General features: G+C 35.4%; 2 protein-coding genes across 10 annotated transcripts in view; one reads left to right on the top strand and one right to left on the bottom strand.

The window, feature by feature from the left end:
* The window catches only part of LOC127837841 (uncharacterized), a 48059-nt gene extending 33565 nt beyond the window's left edge, over positions 1–14494 (bottom strand). For all 8 annotated transcript variants that reach the window (XM_052365235.1, XM_052365233.1, XM_052365238.1 and 5 more), the window contains exons 1-4: positions 14390–14494; positions 1672–1835; positions 597–741; positions 232–313 (exon numbers count right to left, since the gene is read on the bottom strand). In XM_052365235.1, coding sequence (XP_052221195.1) covers positions 232–313; positions 597–741; positions 1672–1813 — 369 coding nt within the window. In that variant the 5' untranslated portion in view covers positions 1814–1835; positions 14390–14494. The remainder of the gene's footprint in view (positions 1–231; positions 314–596; positions 742–1671; positions 1836–14389) is intronic.
* A 170-nt stretch (positions 14495–14664) lies between these two features.
* The window catches only part of LOC127837847 (endophilin-B1-like), a 48110-nt gene continuing 39889 nt past the window's right edge, over positions 14665–22885 (top strand). For both annotated transcript variants that reach the window (XM_052365255.1, XM_052365254.1), the window contains exons 1-3: positions 14665–14766; positions 20091–20232; positions 21594–21722. In XM_052365255.1, coding sequence (XP_052221215.1) covers positions 14689–14766; positions 20091–20232; positions 21594–21722 — 349 coding nt within the window. In that variant the 5' untranslated portion in view covers positions 14665–14688. The remainder of the gene's footprint in view (positions 14767–20090; positions 20233–21593; positions 21723–22885) is intronic.

Genomic DNA, 22885 nt, shown 5'->3' with positions numbered 1-22885 from the left:
CTGTCTGCTATAGTCATGCAAGGTTTGGTGGTCTCATAAGCAGACAGGGTAGCTCCTGACCAGACTGCGCAAATGCTGGCCACATTTGGCATGAAACCCATTTTAACATGAAGCTGATCCTCATATTCATCAACTTTGAAAATATATGAAGAAAGTGCTGGAATTGCATATATTGTCATCATATGTAACATACAAACTTTCAATCAGCTCTGTGCAAAAACAAATACAAACCTCTACTACTTTAAATTTATTCATGGGATGTTCTATTGTGCCTGATTTTGGGGAAGTTTGCGGTGCTCTGGTGACTTTCACACTGTAAATAAACAAAATATTAAAAATAATTTTATATAACTTCACCTAGTAAGTTATTGTCTGTTTCAGGGAATAATCTTATAAAGGAGATATTTCAATTAAGAAACATTGACAATAATCTAAAATCTGACAAATACAGCTTCCATGCTATTTTTTATTTTATTTTCAAATGCCTCAACTTGCATCTCATATTACAAAACAAACCAAATGTGCATCTTATTTGACAATGTAAATGTGCACCTCATAGTTGAAGTTCACTATTTCTTGGACCAATACTGGCCTACCTCTGTTGGCGATTAGGCTGCTGCCATTCATACAAGGGGTCCTTCCGCTCATGGGCGGGTTTCCCACCAAAACGGGCCGGAAATAAATCCCTCGAGTCGTCGCCATAGTCCTCCAGCATGTTACACACTTTTAGAGTGGGTAGATCTAAAAATGATACAAAAAAATCAGCTGAAGCAGGATTGAGAAAAAAACAAGCAAATATTCCAGATAGGCAAACAAATGAAAGGAAGTACCAATGTATTTCTAACAAGAGCAGTCCAAAGACAGGTCACTGATATATTCTTCCACTTGATAGTAAAAGGAACATTTTCTATTAGTAACCTTATATAATTACCACAAAGACATACTTAAAGTAGATTTTTTTAAAATTATCCCTCCAAATTATTTCAACATTTTCAAGTTACAAAGCATCAGCGAAAATCAAATTCAAGTATTGCAAAGTTTGTCCTTCATCATGAAAATGTCAGAACATTTGGATTGGGAATATTATTGAGTAATAGCAAAATTATTAGAGTTGTTTACTTGAAACCATGGTGGTCAGAGTGCTGGTAATTTTAAGAGATATCGTACAATTGTATTGGTGTTGTCATCGTTTAATACAATTGTCATAAATTTAGCCCGACGTCGCATTACGTCACTGAGCGAACAGCAACACTTTATAGACGTCACTACTATTGTTTTTGCTATTGTTGCTTTTGAACATAAAATAAAATAGGTCGAACCTGGACTTAATTAAGTTTCTTTCTCACAACCAAAGTACATTTGCATTAACAATATGATTGCCGATAATGATTGTGCAGACAAAATAATCACAACAGCAATCGTAAAATATCAGTATGAGTCTTGATCTGGAAAATCTGGTCTTACTGCATGTGCCTCAAGTGACATCCAAGCTTCACAAGTGCAGTTCACACAGGCTAATCAGGGACTGCACTTTCCCCCTAAACCTGATTTTTGCAATGAAGATATTTCCTTTAAATAAAAGCGACTTCACTCACACGCATTAAACCCTGTTTTTCCAAAGTCAGGCACATAATGTTAGACTACAGTTTATAATTTATGTCAAGTCCATACCAAGTTCAATATCAGGTGGAGTTCTTGGCCTTGGTTTCAGTTTTGGAAAGCCCTTCTCCTGTCGGATGTTGGACTGCCAACAAGCGGGATGCTGACACAGGGGGCCGCAGGAGGTCTCATCCACATGTACTTGGACTGCCATGTTACTTCCTTGTTCTAGTTATCTACAACAGTAGATGTTTTTCAATGTTAGTGAGCTGTATCAAGATGTCTATAACTGTTTGTACTTAAGCAATCCACAAAAGTTGTTCTACTACTATTTTGTTGATTAAGTCAACAACCCATGGTCTCCAGAGTGAAATAGTCCGGCACTCTAACCGCCTTGCTAAAGAGCTAACCAAACAGCAAGGCTTTTTAAAGTGACCTTCTTTCACTACACTCCTCCCACTATTAATATTTTAAGGCCCAGTAGCTATAAAAGCGCCATCCGCTTCACATGCCGGATCCACATGGCCCTCCTTGGAACCATTACTCAATTCATTTTTGCCATGTCGCCCTTAATTTAAAAGTTAAAAATCCTGAGCTCCATCAGCGGATTGAACCCTTTTTAATACCTCCAGAGTGGTAGTAAAACATTAAAACCATGTCCCTAAAGAGCTAGCCCAACAGCAAGGCTGTTGGCAATGACTTTATTTCACAACACTGCTGAGGGCAAAAGGAAGCTCCATTAATGATTAGGCTTAAAAAAAATGTTGTGGTTCAAGTCAACCGACCTAGGAAAATGCGCTGACCATACAGTTTTTTATTGGCTGTGCCGAAACTAAACTAAACTTTTTTTTACCATTTTCCGGTAGGATAAATATCAAAGCTATATCGACTTTGCCTAAAATTGTGAGAGCTGATTTATGATCCTCTGTCAATTACATCATCTATCTCTTTACCCACCTAAAGCCCGCCTTAAGGCGGATCGTCGTTGTAATGGAAAATTGATATTGGCCAATGAGAGCGCACGCTTTGAATGAGCAACAACACTCGCTAGCCTAATAGCAGTAATACCTGTACCTGCAGTAAAATCATGCAGACAACAAGTGACATAATTTTCATAATAAAAGTGTGTGATTTTATGGCAGTTTGTTGGCTTTTGTTGCCACTTACTTAGAAGACAGATGATGGCAACCGGGTGAAATCCTCATGGATATTGTGCATTTCATGCATAATAAGGTCAAAACATTTATTCGACGCGTTACTAATGCGCTTTAACAAATTATTGTTGAATTAATTACGCACAACTGTAAATGTTTTGTCCAATTCTCAAATGAGAATTATTCAATTTGTAATCCGAAACACGCTTCTGAATTTTAATGCTAGGGCGACATTAACAAATTCTAGCGTCAAATAAACAGTGCTTTATCCTTTGTCTCAATAAAAAACGCACGAAAATTATGCAGACATGTAGAACGTTGCATGGAAAGTGTGGGTGTTTTTTGTGTTGTATAAAAACATGAACATCAGGTCAGGCGATTTACGCATGTTCAGTGGAAAAAAAAACACCCCGTTTGGACATTATTTTATCACATCTTTAAAAAGTAACAAATGCCAAAATTTATTTGATACTGAAGAAAAATGGTCAATGTTTGTGTTTCTTCAAATTCTTGAGCACTTTTATCGTATTAACCAGAATTAGCTTTAAATTGGAACACATGGGATTATCAGGTAATGAGAAGCGCCCGGGTGTACATTGTCCAGGGTAATCATGGAACTTAGGCTGGAAATCCATGGTATAACATGGAATTCCATGGAAATCCCTGGAATTTGAAACAGTTTCCAGGGTTTTCCAGGGTTTTGTTCTAGAAATGTCCATGAAACGTGGACTTTTTTCCAAGCATTTTCCAGCCTTGGATGGAAAAGCATGGACAAGGAATGGAAAACGCTGGATTTAGGCTGGATAACCATAGAAAATATTTCCAGATAGCATGGAAAGTGGAACATAGAATTTTTTAAGCATGGAAAAGACTCTAACATTTTCAGCTGACCCTGGAAAAAACTTAGACTTTATCAGAGGAGAAAATAACATATAAAAATGCAACACATTTTATTCAAAGTAAATCAGAGTTCAACAATTTACACAACATATGAATAAAACATAAAACAATGTGCATAGTTTGGGCAGAAATAGTAGTAGTTATAGTAGAAGTAGTAGTAGTAGAAGTAGTAATGCTGGTGCTGGCAGTAGAATATGTTGTAGGAGTAGAAGTAAAAGTGGTTGTTGTATAAGTTGTACAAGCAGTTAAACTACTGATAATTATACTATTGGTGCAAATTTAAGTGACAGTAGCAGTAGTAGCAGTTATTATTGTGTTGTTGTTTTAGCATTTACAGGAATAGTAGCAGTAATGGTAGCAATAGTAGTATAAATAATAATAACAATACTAGTAGCAGCAGTAGTAGTAGTAGTTAAGGAAGTAGCATTAGCAGCAGCAGCAGTAGTAGTAGTAGAAGAAGTAGTAGTAGAAGTAGCAGCAGCAGCAGTAGTAGCAGTAGCAGCATCAGCAGTATCAGTAGCAGTAGTAGTAGCAGTAGTAGTAGCAGTAGTAGTTGAAGTACTAGTAGTAGTAGTAGTAGTAGTAGTAGTAGTAGTAGTAGTAGTAGTAGTAGTAGTAGTAGTAGTAGTAGTAGTAGTAGTAGTAGTAGTAGTAGTAGTAGTAGTAACAGCAGCAGCAGCAACAGCAGCAGTAGTAGTAGTAGTCGCTGCAGCAGGAGTTGTAGTAGTAGCAGCAGCAGCAGTAGCAGTAGTAGTAGTAGCAGAAGCAGCAGCAGGAGTAGTAGCAGCAGCAGCAGTAGCAGTAGTAGTAGTAGTAGTTGAAGCAGTAGTAGTAGTTGAAGCAGTAGTAGTAGTAGTAGCAGTAGTTGCAGCAGTAGTAGTAGTAGTAGTAGTAGTAGTAGTAGTAGTAGTAGTAGTAGTGGTAGTAGTAGTAGTAGTAGTAGTAGTAGTAGTAGTAGTAGTAGTAGTAGTAGTAGTAGTAGAAGTAGTAGTAGTAGTAGTAGTAGTAGAAGTAGCAGTAGTAGTAGTAGTAGTAGTAGTAGTAGTAGTAGTAGTAGTAGTAGTAGTAGTAGTAGTAGTAGTAGCAGTAGAAGTAGTAGTAGTAGTTGTTGTTGTTTTTGTTGTGGCTGTTGTAATAGTAGTAGTAGTTTTGCAGAAGTAGCAGTAGTAGTAGTAGTACTAGTAGTAGAAGTAATAGTAGTAACTTTCAAAGCAATGTCTACAAGTTTAAATTCCTTAACCCTGTTCAAGGTGTATACACACTCAATATTTAACTTCAGTCCAGGTTTGCAATTAACAAACTACATGTATCTGATAAGCCTGTGTGTGTCAGATATGTCTGCGGCTAATCTATTGGTTATAAAATATCACAGCTTTTTCTGATTGGCTGAGTTCAAATACAGAAAGTTTACCTGTTAGATTGAAATTCTGGAGTAGGCGTATTGTAGAAAATATGCAGGTTAAACTTGTTGTTAAAATGAAGTTAATGTAATTTCACAAACAGTAGAGTTAATGAGTTTTTCCATTAACAAGAATTTCTTAAAATAATCATGTATGGATATCATTTGGAAAGTGACATTAAATGTTGTTTCAAAGTGATGCATACAAGTGTTTCAGAAGTCTGTCTAGGAATAGAACAACAACTGAAGGTTTGTGCTTTTCATTATTTCTAAATATTCCTTTAAATTTATTCTTCTTATGTCATCATTGTAGACCTTTTTTATGTGACATTTTAGGTAAAAGTATGGCAAATATAGAAGTTTAAAAGCAGCTGTCACACACATTTTCACTAAGTGCAGTTTGCAGCTTGATAAAGGAAATCCTATGTGGAGATATTAATAAGCTTGAATGTAGTATCAAAAGTTTATAATGCATGGCTAGGGAACTGAGGCTAAGGGAGTTATGTGCTGTGCATGATGAGAACTCAATGCTCATTAATGCTGTTAATGTTTATAAATAAATTAATTAAACCAATAGCATTGTTTTTTAGGTTTCACTGTGCATTTTCATACCAATAGAATTACACATCATTCTAATTATAGCAATAATAAATTTGTACTAATCATACCAACAAATTTTGTTATGCTATGCTTTGTGATGTATTAACTTCATTGTAAGTTATTATTTAAAGACCATTTTACTAAATATTTAAAACAATACTTGAATTATTTTCTATATACATTTTCATTATGTGCTTTTACTGTAGCTGACCAGTTGATGGAAGATACTGCAGAGTTTGGCTGGGAAATAACCCAAGACAGCAAAGTGGCTCTTTTGGCGCATTTACCAAGAGGACTAACATAGCCACAAATTCATGGTAAATATTGTTATGCCCCGGGCTCATATAAGTAATTTAGTGTTAACCACCTAAAAGTATTTTGTCTTTTTGGTATCCAATATTTTGGTCTAGTTTCAATGACAGGTTATTTTTATATGAATTAGCAAATTAGCATAACTTTCATATAGCAATATCTGAATATAAAATTCCTGTATATGTTTGAGTTTCCAGATACATGCTAGTGTACCCCGTTTTGGGGCATTTAAGAAAACAACAATATAAATTTCAAAATAAAAGAGAGTCATATAAAAATATAAGTTAAATCACCAATTTAATCACTTGAAAGTCTCAGTTTTCCTGTGTGGTTGCCTGTTTGCAAGAAGATTAAAGCCCGCTTGCAAACTTTAAGAGAATAAATTTCAGTAAATGGAAAAGAAATAATTGCTAACTGCTTAGGATCGTAAATGTTCGCTCAAATACAAAAAAGCCAGATGTACCGAATTGAGCAGTGATATGAAATATCTAAAATATGAATGAGCATTGAAGTATAGATATTCAATCATATGATTGCTGCACATTTACTTTTACAGATGATTGTAAAAAACTTATGACTTTCTTGTAATATTGTTTGCATTGTTTTTCTTTCAGAGATCATGCAGGAGCCGTACAGTATAACAGCAGTACAAGTTCTATAAAAGATCCACGACCTACTGAAGCCCAGCTAATTAACAAAAAAGTTTTTAAAAACTGTAATTTTATCCCACCTGGGTACTTATAATTTACTACGCTGCCTACACAAGTTTTAGACTTGCAATTATATTTTAAATTGTCACTTGGAAAGTAATACATGTACATGCATTATGTTCTGAATTTCTTTGAACAATAAAATTATATAAAAGTATTTTAATGAAATTAAGCACCTAAATTGCATTTAAGTGAAAGTAGCTGAGAACAAGATGTGTTTGTGAAACACAATGTCCCCCTATGTACGTTTGACCTTGAAGGATGACCTTGACCCTTCACCACTCAAAATGTGCAGCTCCATGAGATACACATGCATGTCAAATATATAATTGCTAGCTTCAATATTGCAGAAGTTACATTACATGAGCAATTTTGACCCATATACTTGACCTAGAAGGATGACCTTGACCTTTCACCACTCAAAATGTGCAGCTCCATAAGTTACACATGCATGCCAAATATCAAGTTGCTATCTTCAATATTGCAAAAGTTTTCATAAAATAAGCGATTTGGGCCACATATATTTGACCTCTGACCTTGAAGGATGACCTTGACCTTTCACCACTCAAAATGTGCAGCTCCATAAGTTACACATGCATGCCAAATATCAAGTTGCTATCTTCAATATTGCAAAAGTATTCATAAAATAGATTTGGGCCACATATATTTGACCTCTGACCTTGAAGGATGACCTTGACCTTTCACCACTCAAAATGTGCAGCTCCATGAGATACACATGCATGCCAAATATCAAGTCGCTATCTTCAATATTGCAAAAGCATTCATAAAATGAGCGATTTTGGCCACATATATTTGACCTCTGACCTTGAAGGATGACCTTGACCTTGACCTTTCACCACTCAAAATGTGCAGCTCCATGAGATACACATGCATGCCAAATATCAAGTTGCTATATTCAATATAGCAAAAGTTATTGCAAAATGTTAAAGTTGGCGCAAACCAAACAACCAACCAACAGACCATCCAACCAACAGACCAACCAACAGACAGGGCAAAAACAATATGTCCCCCACTACTATAGTGGGGGACATAAAAATAGTATCCTTGTGCTCATGGGCAGCTACATATATTGTGACATACATGAAGCAGCTAAAATAACTTAAATTTTTCATTTTGTTTCTTGTATATCGTTTGTACAGGGTTCATGAATTGTTACTGTATATTACTTGACTTGCTTGTATTTTGTTACTTTGAATACATGTTGTGAAGGTTGCATTATACTTTTTAACTTTTAAAGTAGCGCCTGTTCTGTTATGTAAGGGCCTGATTTATGATAATGGACCTAGAGGCTTTGTAAGCATGTATTAAACAACACTTGTTTGATCTGAATAATTTGTTAAATAAATGTAACACAATTTGTAATCTGATGTTATATTTTGATGAATTGTGAACAAAATAATACATCAAAGAAACTAAGGCATTATGTTGATTTTGTGTTTTGTTTTAATCTAACGTTAAATTATGATTTACTTAAGCTGTGAGTATTGTATTCATTTAATACATGAATATTGTTTTTAGACCAGAAATTTCTTTTTCTATTCAGTGACCATGGTAAACGCTGGACAATTTTCCATGCTTTACCAGGCATCCATGGAATATTAAACATGGAAAAACCCTGGAACATTTTCCAGGGTTTTCCAGCCAGCATGGAAAAAATACCGTCCGAATACTCCATGTAATCTGGAAAACCCTGGAAATAAATCCATGGTTTTCCATGGTTTTCCAGATTACATGGAGTATTCGGACGGTATTTATTCCATGCTGGCTGGAAAACCCTGGAAATTGTTCCATGGTAATTATTCCAGGTAGCCTGGAAAACCATGGAAACTATTCCAGGCGATTTCCACATACCATGGACAATTTTCCACCCTTTTTTTTTAAATATTGACGCTGGAAAAGGCTGGAAACTTAGTCCGAATACTCCAGCCTCATATTTTCCATGGATTTCCATGGAAAACCCTGGACAAAGTACACCCGGGCGACAGGAAAAGTAGTAAGTATATGCAGTCATCGATACAAAGTATGGTTGAGGCGATCCTTAAAAATTTGTTCGTTTGGCATAACCCGACCCAGGTAAATTTGGGTGGGTAGGTAGGTAGGGATTTATTTATTTTTTTTGTATTTTTTTTTCTGACATTGAACTTATAAAATAAAACTCCAAGTCTTCTGCCTCATGAAAGGAAATTGGCAATTATTTTCTGCACCGTCCGTATCACTGCACGTGTATTCGTAAGTCTATTTTTTCGAATGTAAAGAACATCGAAAATATAATATATTCAACGAAAAATACTTTATCCGAAAACGACAGTCCGAAAAATTGTACGCATTTTGCACATGAAATAAAATGTGCATATCGTTTGACTACAGAAAATGAAAACAAGTAACCTAGCAAATACGTAATTAATATACTATTTGGTTGACATATTACTTTACAATAGCATACTGTAGTTTGTGAGTAAACAACAACAAAGTAATTATAACATTTTAATTTCAATCAAGAACAGAAAGGTGCAACATCTTCGACATGTAACTAATTATTAATTATCATCCTTTAATTCAGATCGTTAGTCGGTAGAAATTTGTAAAGTGATCAGCTTAAAAATAATTTATTGAGTTTTGCGCTTCTTTTCATTTGCTTATTTTTTATACAACTTTTGCCATGTAGGCAGACGATATATCAACTGTGTTTTCCATTATCTGCACATGAATGACCCAATATTACCCGATAGCAAACTCAATGTTGATTGGCCAGCTACTATATGCGCCTCAAAACTTCATGGAAACAAAGAGAAAAATAGTTTTAAAAAAAACACTCCGGATTAAAATGGAGGATGTTTTCAATGAAATTTAACGAGTTTTAAGCATATTCGCAAATTATATTTTTCTTGAGCCAAATTCGCTATACTTTCGCAAATAGCAAACGACAGCGCGAGCCCTGTAATAGTGAGCATTTATTCCAATAATAACACGTTCGCAATGCTCGCGCTGTCGTTCGTCATTTGCGAAAATATTGAGAATTTGACTCAATAAAAATCTAAATTGCGAAAATGCAAAAATCTAGTAAAATTTCGTTGAAAACATCCGCCATTTTAATCCGAACTGGTTTTCTATATTTGTCTCTTTGTTTCAATGAAAGTGTTCGCAATTCTAACAGTTAACGAAACCCGGTCTGTACCCGATTAGACATCGCTTGACCTTATTGTTATTGAAGAGCACATGGTAGCTGGCCAATCAGCATTGAGCTCGCTTACACATGACATGACGTTGTCGAATGAAACGTGGGTGGAGCTATCGGATAATATTGGGTCATTCATGTGCAGATGTTGTATGATTTGAATACACATTTAATATCGCCGTCTGCCTCCTTAATAGTGACCGGTCGCAAAGTCGTATAAAGAGATAAGCAAATGAAACAAAAACGTGACGATACCCGTCAAAAAATATTTCTAAGCTGACCACTTTTTATCCCTCTACTGAATATTTACCAATCTGAATTAAAGAGTGATAATTAAATAATTAGTTATATGGCGATAATACATGTATTACACATCTCTGCCGATTGCCGAATAAAATTGAACGGTGATAATTAATTAGTTTTTACTCCCAAACTATCCTGAACGACAGCAGCGTATTTTAATTAAAGGGATACGAGAAAAACAGGAGCGGTTTAATTGTATATAAAATCTAATTAATCGCATACGCATATGTCAAATAAATAGTCGACTCAAATAAACACCGGTACGCGTTTTGTTCATTGCTATTCTAGATATCCTTGAAAGAGCATTCAATTAAATGACGCAAATAACCGGAAAGGCTAAAAAGCGGAAAGAGCAAAAAAATTTTTTTTGGGAAAGTAACAAAAAAAAATTCAGTCGGCCGATTTTAGTGGGTCGGTCGGGTTATGGTAAACACAAGAATTTTTAAGGATTGCCTGATACGGATGTATTAAGGAATTGATCGAGACGGCATTATGCGTACCTATGCGGGAAAGGGTATAAACAATTTTAAACAAGAGATGTGTTCGTCAGAAACACAAAGCCCCCTATTGTGCCGCTTTGATTTTTTTTTTTTACCTTTGACCTTGAAGGATGACCTTGACCTTAAACTTCCACCACTCAAAATGTGCAGCTTCATGAGATACACATGCATGCCAAATATCAAGTTGCTATCTTCAATATTGAAAAAGTTATGGCCAATATTAAAGTTTTCGGACGGACAGACGCCATATATTTGACATTTGACCTTGAAGGATGACCTTGACCTTCACCTTTCAACACTCAAAATGTTCAGCTCCATGAGATACACATGCATGCCAAATATCAAGTTGCTATTTTCAATAGTGCAAAAGTTATGGCCAATGTTTAATTTTTTGGACGGACGGAAAGACGCCATATATTAGACATTTGACCTTGAAGGATGACCTTGACCTTCACCTTTCACCTCTCAATATGTGCAGCTCCGTGAGATGCACATGCATGCCAAATATCAAGTTGCTATCTTCAATATTGAAAAAAGTTATGGCCAATGTTAAAGTTTTCGGACGGACAGACGCCATATATTTGACATTTGACCTTGAAGGATGACCTTGACCTTCACCTTTCAACACTCAAAATGTTCAGCTCCATGAGATACACATGCATGCCAAATATCAAGTTGCTATCTTCAATAGTGCAAAAGTTATGGCCCGTGTTAAAGTTTTTGGACGGAAGGACAGATGCCATATATTAGACATTTGACCTTGAAGGATGACCTTGACCTTCACCTTTCACCACTCAAAATGTGCAGCTCTGTGAGATGCACATGCATGCCAAATATCAAGTTGCTATCTTCAATATTGAATAGTTATGGCCATTAAAGTTTTCGGACGGAAGGACAGACTGACATACACACATACTGACACACTGACGGACAGTTCAAATGCTATATGCCACCCTACCGGGGCATAAAAATGACGTTATCAATGACTATTGCTGTTTTTTCTTGAAGAGATCTTGTAACGCACCAAATAACGTCATTTCACTCTACAAATGTAAAAAAAAAACAACGTATGGATACTATAGACGGTGCAGCCCATACCCCCCAGGGGTTTTTCTACTATGTAAAAAAGACCGTAAAACGGACCCGATCCCAAAGCAAACAGACCCGATCTCAAACCGAAATTAAAAAAAAGATTCCCAATTTCAAAAAAAAAAAATGTTTTTAGAAAGAAGTGTCTTATGACTTATAATTGGTAGACTTTATATCTCAATTTTTTTTTTAACAACCTACAAAATATGTAACTGTAATTTAAATGAATTTTTCCCAAAAAGGCCAGGAAAAGAGCTGTAAAGTGTCAATATTTGTTGATAAAAAAATTCCCAATTAGGTCCTTTTTGTCGATAAAAAAATTCCCACATTTGCCACTTTTATCGATTAAAAAAATCCCAATTGCTTGAAAACACCCTGCCTCCGCCCCCCCCCCCCCAACACCCGGGGCATCTGAAAAAAATCCTGTGAAAAACATCATGGTGGTTGTTCTGTTGGTTTTTATCATTATAAGGTTGAATCTCACCTGGCTGGAAAAAAGAGTTCTTAAAATGATAAATATACAAACATCACTACACAATAATGGGAACACTTTTCTATGGTGTACATAGAGGTTTTATGTGAAAACAATCAGCATAGAATGACTTTTAAAAACAGGCACCTTGTCTGGAGAAAATAAAAAAATATAATAAAAAATTAACAAATCGACCTACCCTACCAGAGCTCACGCTGCTGCCAGACATTTTCGCCAATGGCAATTATTTTATCCAACTGGCTATTATTTCTAAAAATTGTCGAGAAAAAATGGTGATTATTTTATTCGCAGGGATCATATTTTTTCTGTTTTGTCGGTCCTAGACCGATTGAGGTCATGAAAGACCGATTGAAAATCCCAAACAGTCGGTCTGATTCTGTTTGCTAAAATTCCCATGTCATGAAATCCATTACACAGTGCACACCCTAATTACGCTCTTATCTCGATTAGGTGTGATAAACCATTCCCTGCAGTCTCTAAACCGGTCAGGACCAGATTATTGCACGTCAGCCCACTAGTATCAGAGTATGGCCCCAAGCAGCAAAGATTCGCGCACCTGTGTATTAGTCACGCGTGAATAACCCGTGTCAAGATCAATCGATAATTTCACTGGCTGATACCTAGTACAATCGGTTCGTAATGTGTACTCTTCAAGGATAAAATCGTTGACAGTTTTGTAACTTCAGAGATACACACCTTGATGTTATCCTCGTGGAAATTGTGCATTTTATGCATGATACAGTAAACTGTCATATAAACAAAGAGGAAAATCGGATATTCTGCAATAATTATACATTTATTATACCATCTTCATGAATAGCAAAATCAATGGTATATATTTTAACGTAATTTGTCATGATTTTGGATATAAATTTTCAGACACTTTTTCCCCATTTAAATCCGTACCGATTGATGTTGCGGGAAAATATGAATGCTGTTTATTCGCCTAAATAAAAAAAATGCCTGTGTACACACTCGACCCTGTGTATTGTCATACACACTTCATTTAACTTCTGCCACATTGTGGCCAAGAGCGTTTTTCTCAATCAGTGTCCGACAGAAGTGATATATTTCGGAGAACTTCTTTAATCTCCCTGTGCTTTACCAATTATCGGTAACTGTTAGATCTTCGTTATTTATTCGCCAATTATTACTTAATTGTCATTATTGAAAATCGCCACGAATATTGTCGGCTGGTTTTGTTTTTCACGCCGTTTTTTTCTGCAATTAGATTACGTTGAACATTGCTTGATGCAATAATTATTTAATCGCCATCAAGTAATTATCGTTTGTTAAAACTTCATCGTCTTTGCGCTCGGTACCGATTTTGCCTAGTATTTTATTTATTTATTTCTGATTGGCTCGCCGATGGCACGGACATAAACCATAACTGACATTAAATCGTTGCTACAAGACAACGAAAATATTGCACATGACCGCTATCATCATACATGAAATATGATCGATTAGCAAATTTATGCAGCTCAATAGCATATTGTGAAGCATTATGTTAACCAAATTATATATTGATTACTTATTTGCTAGGTAAATGGTTTTTAGCTCATCTATTTTTTGAAAAAAAAAATGAGCTATTGTCATCACCTTGGCGTTGGCGTCGGCGTCCGGTTAAGTTTTGAGTTTAGGTCCACTTTTCTCAGAAAGTATCAATGCTATTGCATTCAAACTGGTTACACTTACTTACTATCATGAGAGGACTGGGCAGGCAAAGTTAGATAACTCTGGCGTGCAGTTTGACAGAATTATGTGCCCTTTTTATACTTAGAAAATTGAAAATTTTGGTTAAGTTTTGCATTTAGGTCCACTTTTCTCAGAAAGTATCAATGCTATTGCATTCAAACTTGGTACACTTACTAACTATCATGAGTGGACTGGGCAGGCAAAGTTAGATAACTCTGGCCTGCAGTTTGACAGAATTATGTGCCCTTTTTATACTTAGAAAATTGAAAATTTTGGTTAAGTTTTGTGTTTAGGTCCATTTTATTCCGTAAGTATCAAAGCTATTGCTTTCATACTTGCAACACTTGTATATTTAAGTCATCTAATTAAAAAGAAATATTAAATCAGACTAATGTATCAGTACACTATTATAAAAATTAAAATTAAGTGCATATACCTTGCTTTCTGGGATTGCAGAAGAATAAAATATCGCCAAAAACGTTAGGTTGGGAATGTCAACAATCTTTTGACGGCCATCTTGAAACAAATCTTGGCAACTTGCAGTCACGAACAAAATATCATAAAAAAAATATTTATTAAAAACAGTTTATATATACATATATGTATTTTAAACAAAATGAGTCCACGGGAAACATTTGTTAAAGCATTCGTTTAAATGTACAATACATAATATTGATTTACTTGATTTTTTTTATTCACTTCGATCTGCGGAAGTGGAAAGTAGATCAACACAAAATGGACGTGAATAATCTGGGTGGAAAACTAAAGCGATTTGCTGGTTCTGCCGGCACTGTTTTTAACAGAGCTGTACAGGTATATCTAAAATATTATTTTAATTGATAGAAATATCCTTTTTTTTTCTTAATACAGATGTCAACCTGAATGTCGCCATTATAACTGCTTATAAATTATAGCTGTCAAAATCTTGATGAGCAAACTATGACGTTGAATCATCGAAAGTGAGGGATAGTCTTCACTGAAATTGTTTTATTTTATGTTGAAAATTAATGTTTATTATGTATTGGTGTGTTAGTTTTAATGTATTGTATGCAGAGCTACAGATAAGCTGCGTATTTGCGTAAATACGCAATCAAAAATAGGTGGATAAGCAATTTTTTCAAAATCTGTGCGTACCGGTACGCAAAACAAATCGCCAATACCAAATTTGAGCCGCCTTCTATGCGTAATGAAAAATCCCGTTTTGTTTTGGCCGTTTTGACTCGAGTCTTTATCGACAAGCGCTTGTTTTATCTGGTAACGTATTTACCAATCGTTTAGATGATAACACATGCGAGTCAAACAAATTGGCGTCTCGAGGCAGACGAAAAGTTCCGCAAAAAATACAAAAAAACATATAGATTCCTTTGTCGTGGTAAATAAATCTAAAACAATTGCAAAGGGCATGGTTAATGACATTATTCACTCCATGTTTTGTTCCATAGACATATACGGTAGTATTTTAGATGAACTTGTTGATGGGGTGCACAGAGGGCTGGACCGGTGTAGGGATAGTATAATAAAGTGTGTATAGACCGAAAATGGAAACATTTTTTTTAATTTAATTATAGCAACAAGGGTTTCAACAAAAAAAAAAAAATTCTGACAGCCATCAATCAAATATGTTTAAGCCCTCCAAAATAAGATTTTCAGTGCCTTGTGCTGTAAGTTGTTATTGTTTATTGATAGAGCTATGTCTTAGCTACGTCTAAATGCCAAAGTGGTTTATTTGTATTATTTGTTTGGCAATGCAACCGGACTCTGATTGATGGCTGTAAGAAAATAAAAAAAATTGAGTTGAAACCCGTATTAATATTATTATATTTAATTTTGGTTTTGGGCATTTTCGGTCAAAATACACTATATTATACTATCCAACACCGTTCCAGCCCCCTATGATGGGGTGTGTTGTGTTTCCAAAACGAAAGTACTGGCCCATATTGGAACAAAAACAAGTAGAAACGCATTCGATGAGTGGGTTGAGAAATTCCATTGTTGAATCTGGTAGCAGAAAGATGGAACAACCTATACTGAAATTGAATACATAACAGTGACTGTATGTATGTACGTTTTTGAGAAGCTAAATTCATGTTTAATTGCAATTACCCAATTCACTTGTTTGTTTTGGTACAAATACCCAATTAATTTTTTCAAATGAGCGGGTATTATACTTTTGGATACCCAATCACGTTTTCCATTACCCAATTAATTTTTATTTTGAAGGGTATCACCGGTACCCAATTACCCCAAAAAGCTTATCTGTAGCTCTGATTGTATGGGATATATGTTATACAACTTTTTTTCTATCAGCCATGATTTAGTATTATAGTAAGAAAAAATGCAACCGTTAATTAAAGCGGAAACCTGCTTGCGCATGTAATAATACAATTTTTGTTTAAATTTTGGGGTCAAATGATTTTCAAATGAGGACTAAAAAAAACATGTTTGTTTCAGGTTACCCGACCAACCGTGTCAGTTTACCCCCAAAATTTATTTTTTTATAATTCGCTTTTTACACAATTCGGCTGCGATTTCGATTGCAAATGTATTGATTAAAATAATGACATTCAAAACAATGTATTACCGGTAATTATGACCAAATCAGAAGAGTTGCATTCCCACATATTAATCTCTTTTGTCCAAACACCGCAGACAGCAGTCTACACAATACATATGTAGGTCAGTAGACGTGCTGTGCGTGTTTTCATAACGCCCAACACTTAATCCAGTTCCGACCAGATGCTCTCTTAAATCAGTATACAGTAAAATTACTGTTTCAATAATTACTCAACTAAAAGACCGTAACGATAAAAATACGGCGTGTTTTAATTGAAATTAATTTAGAGGAATTATCAAATTATTCGCGTTATAATTATGTTAAAAAATACCAAAGAAACTTTTAACTGAAATCAACAGAATTCAATGTTCTCTGCGCTACAAAGTTTGTATAAACAAATCAATACATGCATGCTTTCCATGCGTATACCTTGACCTTGTACATTGCTGCATAATTTTCGCGCTCTTTTGCTGGGAAATATACATGATGACTTTATTGGAAGCATTTGTAAACGTCGTGTTAACATTAAAAAATCGGAAGTGTGTTACGGATTACAAATTGTCATTCTCATTTGGGAATTTAACGGAACATTTATACTTGTGTTATATTTGTCACTGTGAATGAACAAAAACTGTCACATGACCACAAAAGTCAATGTCAGTAGTCATTTTATGACAACAATCAGCCGCGCAAGGTAGGTTTTTTTCCAATATCTTTGCTGATCATCCTCTGACTTTCATACGACCTAGTGCATGCAATATGGCATGCATATAGCTTTCGAACGGTATATCACGCATTTTGTGTGTTGCTCTGGTTTTCGAGAACACTTCTGCGCAAATTTCCATTTAAGAAGCAAACGTCAGTTGTAAAATTACAAAGAGTCAGTGTTCTCGAAAATTAATGATCACAGAACTGTCTATGCTTTATTGGACGAACATATATTACATATGTCTATGCATAAACAAACAAAAATATCTACCAGATATTAAATAAACGTTTAAAGAGTGAAAACAAATATGGCAAACGTCAGTAGTATGTTAGGAATGGCAAATGTCAGTAGCAAAAATATGCAAACGGCAGTAGCCGAATAAATGCAAGCGTTTAATTAAATTAAAAACATGTGAAACCAGTCTTCGAAATAAGCTTTGAAAAGTTACATGCCAGTCGGGCCAGTTACTTAAGAATTTTTACATGCCCAACATATTTTTTACATGCCCAAACTTTTTTAACCAAAATTATAACAAATCACAACATTTTAACACTTACATGCTACACATAGTAAAGCAGAACATTTGTTTCAATAGTAGTGAATACAATTACAGCTAATCAATCACTAGAATTAAGACGGTCGATCGTTACACCAGTGCTCTTGAAAAGAACGTTCTCTGGTGTCATCGTACCATTTCTTGGCTTCCTTTTTCTCTAAATCATTGTCAATTTTCTATTTTGGAAGTGCTTTATCGGGCTTAGCCCCATCAACATACCTAAGATACTGCCTCTATGTCGACAATGACCTTTGTTTACATTGACAAAAACGGAAGCGTATTACATGATTGAAATGATCGATTCAAAAAGCATCTTCTTGATTAATGTCTAGAGAAACCGTCGATAAGAACCAAATGTGACCGAACAATAACGATGACGTGTGCAAGCAGGTGCGTGTTGTTAAACCAATCGAATTTCATTGTTTTACAACTTACGGCAAGGTGTTTGTTCGCAAATTTGAAAAATAGATCTGCAAATATCAAGAACCGCTTACGATTTTTTTTATAAACTGTCATTGGCTTCAATAATTTACATGCCCGGCGGGCTGCAAACGTGAATTTTTGTATGTGCCCGGCAGTAACTTTACTCGCAACGGGCAATCGGGCGCGTGCTAATTTCGAAGACTGTGAAACAATATAATTTATGCTAATTTAGATTTAACAAGTTAAGATTGATGTCATAAATTAATGCACGACATATATAAATTCTGCAACAACAAAAATGAACTAATGTTTAAGTGATATTATGTGCATCTAATAGTTTATAGGTGTCTATCGCAACCGTTGTTTATTTTTGGTGTTTGCACTTCATATACACGTATATTCGTTAATGCAGCATCAACATATTGAAAAAATATCCCCGAAAGAGAAATATAATGCTTTTGAATATCAACCGTTTTTGTTTTGACAACTGACGACAGGAATGATTCGATTTACAATGTGAATCTCGAAAGCTATATGAATGCCATATTGCATGCACTAGGTCGTATGAAAGTCAGAGGATGATCAGCAAAGATATTGAAAAAAACTAGCTTGCGCGGCTGTTTGTTGTCATAAAATGACTACTGACATTGACTTTTGTGGTCACGTGGCAGTTTTTGTTCATTCACAGTGTTTGTTATGAATTAAATATTGATTTGTTAAAACGCTTCTGGTCGGAAAAAAATGTTTTGATAATATTATGCATTAAAAGGGCAATTTCCAGGAGGATAACACCCGTTGGCTATCATCAGTTTCTTACGTAACTTGCCATGTTTTTTTCGCGGAGAAGTACACTGTTCGGACTAATTAATGTGGTACATGTAGGTAACACAAAGCCATAAAACTGCAATAAACCCCTGAAATTATCGATTGATAGTGACATGGGGTTATTGACGCATATCTGATTTACACTGTTGCAACCAGTTAATATCAGATCCTACTGTAAAAAAATAAAACAAATAAAATCCCGATCTACCGACCCTCATTTTTTTGAGCCTGTAACCTGAAACAAACATGTTGTTTTTTTTAGGCCTAAGGTTAGCCTGTCAGGCAAGTCAAGTTTCATAGTGACAATTATGCTCGATTGGTTATTATTGGCTTGGGTACTACTTAAATGTACCCGGGTTGCTACTTAAATGTATACTTTTAAAGTTTAAGTAAAAAATACTTAAGTAGACTTTAATGTTCCCGGGTTACAGAACATATACTCACACGTTCTAGGCCAATTTAGACGGTACCCGAGTATTATTCCCAGCCAAAATCCGATTTCGTAAAACGTGTTACTGAATACAAAATAAAATTCTCTTTGAAAAAAAACACACTTCCTCAACATGCTTTTTGAGGAGAGTTTCGATAATATAGAGGCTATTTTACAGAATATTGATATAAATATGTGCATAATTAATTTTTAAAAAATTGCCAACAACGACAAATTTAGCGTTAGAATTCCCGGGTACGTGTAAGTATATTTACCATACCCGGGATACATTTAAGTATACTTAAGAGTACCTGGTGTACATTTAAGTAGTACCTGAGCCGACAATGACCAATAGAGGGACAATTATGTGTTACCTTTGTCTTGCTGTTATTAAACAAATAGTATTTAGTATCAATGCTTAAAAGTTATATGTTTAACAGATAAAGAATGGTAACTAACTTTAAAAATTGCATTTTAGTCCCCAATAAACAGCATTCTGTAAGGAAGTGTGTCAACATATTGAAGTCTTTATGTAAGAATAGAAAATTCTTAAAGCAAAAAAATGTAACTATACAAAAACCAAGTCAATAATGAAGTACAAACTTGCAACCATATTTATAATGAGATGCTCATGTTCCAGTTTACAGAGGAGAAGCTTGGATCTGCTGAGAAGACAGAACTTGATGCTCATTTTGAAAATCTCCTAAACCGGGCAGAAAAGACTCGAGTATGGACCGACAAAACACTCCATGCCACAGAGGCCCTTTTGCAGCCAAACCCAAGTGAGTGAATTGAAATAGTCTTTACATTAAGGACCAGTGGTTTGTAAATTGCTATGCTTGAATTGTCCTACAATACCTACATAGGTTATTTTACTATTGGACATTTCCAGTTTGCCGGTTAACTTGTTTGCAGACAACTGCCATATTCCATGTAAGAAAACAAGTATATCCATGGTGGAAGCCAACTCATTTCATATTACATCTCAGCAAAATCATTTTTTTCGTAAGTTAAAATCGTTATTGGAATGTATCACGTGTTTGGAAAAGTCAATACAAATTAGCTATGAAGTAAATTATCAGAAACAGCTGCATTACTGGGGCATACATAAAAATCCTCCTGGAAGGGTCCTGGTGCCGCAAGCCCAAGAGTCAGTGTGAACATGCCCTGATGTTATTCCAGGGTTTTTTCAGCACTGTCTGCGCATCCAGTAAACGGAGGCGTTCTCAAAGCAAACGGACCCGATCCCAAACTGAAATTATAAAAAAAAATCCCTATTTCCAAAAAAAAAGATTTTTTTTTTTTTTTTTTTTAGAAAGAAGTGTCTTATGACTTATGATTATTAGATTATTAAATGTCCAGCTGATGTGATCATACCAACAAGCACTGCTGTGGTTGAGCGAGTATTCTGCACCATGAACCAGCTGTGCTCTCCATTACGCAGCACATTCACACAAACCAAACTTACTCATCTGATGCTTACCTGCATTGAAGGTCTAGATCTGAATGACAAAACGTTGGAGGAGCTGCTTTCAAAAACAGAAAGCAGAGAAAAATTATGCTGTAACTTGTGTGACTAACCAGTGTTTGTTTTGGTAAAAATATCTGCTATAAGTTTTTGACTGTACAGTTCTTATCTCAGAGTGTAACTGTAACTGAAAAACAAAATTGCAGTACTTGAATAAACGTTGATCATGCCCAATATTGCATGTGTTTATATAAAAAAGACAAAATAACAAATAAAAACAAATTTATTTGTTAAACCACTGACTTATTTAAGAATGATAAATTCACAATGTTTTCCCAAAACGAGCCGTTTCATCGAAGCAAAAATTCCCAAAATGGACAATTTTGTAGTTAAAAAATTCCCAATTTTGTCAGACTCCTTTTCCCAAAATAGGCAGAAAAAACCCTGTATTCCATTATTGCTAGACCTCTGACTCAACAGTTCAAAACAAGTAATTAACCAGCTGCCTAATAAATGCTTGCTGCACAAAATTCTCTTTTCGCTACTGGGACCAACTTTGTGTGTTCTACCAAAGTTGGGCATAAAGAATAACATAATTTGCTGATCAATTTGTTAGTTAGATTGACAGCTGGTATGTCATCAGTTACTAAATTTCCAATTATTTGTCATTTTCAGACATTCGCATGGAGGAGATGTTTTATGAGAAACTGGACAAGAGGAAGAGAGACCGCAACAATGTACAGGAGTCCCTGGGCTCTGTCCTGGTGGATGCAGGCAACGAGCTTGGACCAGGCACCGCATATGGTTAGTTATGTACCAGTTATATCCTCGGAGACACTGTGTTGGTCAGTCAGTTAAGTCTACATTAAATGCAAAAGGCCCTGGGAAAATATTGCTTAACGCATGTGTGTAAAGTGTCATCCCTGATTAGCCTGTGTAGACTGCACTTTCCGCCTAAAATGCATTTTTGCTTAGAACAGACTTCCTTTAAATAAAAAATTCTAAATAAATGGAAAGTGTTGTCCCTGATTTGCCTATGCAGACAGCACAGTCAAATTTGGGATGACACTTTAGTTTGCGCTCATGCATTAAGCAATGTTTGCACAGAGCAAGGATGAAATATGTTTGTTGAGCGAACTAATTTGAAATCTCCTTTAAACTTCAAATAAGTTATCACCATGAAATATAGATGTCCAAGACTCTGTTTGTCCTCAGTGATTGAGAAGTTATTTTCAAGTGAATATTGCTGACAGGTGGATATCGGATATTTTTAAGTTTTGTGGCATACATGCGATACGTCCCGGATTGTCCGGCATTGTCCCGGAAATGAAGAACGTGTCCCGCAGTCCCGGAAATCTGTCAAATGTCCCGGATTTTCCAAAATCCATATATACATGTACCTTATCTTAGGCTACACTGCGCCTCGAATCTGTGTTCCCACTAATCCGCAGCGTCTCCATGGCAATGCCTACCCAAATAGGTGACTACGCTTCATGTCAAAATTGATCAATTAACAGGGGTCCTCTAATCATATCTATTGTCTCACGTTCGCAGTAAAACCGAATAGGCAGCATTGTTTGTTGTGGTTATTAATTGGCTTGAATACATGTTTACTGATTTTATGGCAGTTTGTTTTTGCACGCTTTGAATGAGCGACAACACTCGTAAGCAGTCATATCTGTACCTGCAGTAAGATCATGCAGATGACTAGTGACGTGTGATTTTATTGCAATTTGTTGAATTAATTGCGCACAACTGTAAAAGTTTCGTTTGATTCTCAAATGAGCATTATTCAATTTGTAATCAGAAACAAGCTTTTGAATTTTAATGCTTACGTGACATTTACAAAAACTAGCGTCAAATAAACAGTGATTTATCATTTGTTTCAATAAAAAGCGCGCGAAAATTATGCAGACATGTAGAACGTGGCATGGAAAGTGTGGTTGTATTTTGCGTTGTATAAAAAC

The sequence above is a fragment of the Dreissena polymorpha genome, chromosome 7, assembly GCF_020536995.1.
Source record: "Dreissena polymorpha isolate Duluth1 chromosome 7, UMN_Dpol_1.0, whole genome shotgun sequence".
NCBI classification, from domain to species: Eukaryota; Metazoa; Mollusca; class Bivalvia; order Myida; family Dreissenidae; genus Dreissena; species Dreissena polymorpha.
This window is presented reverse-complemented; position numbering and strand designations above follow the sequence as displayed.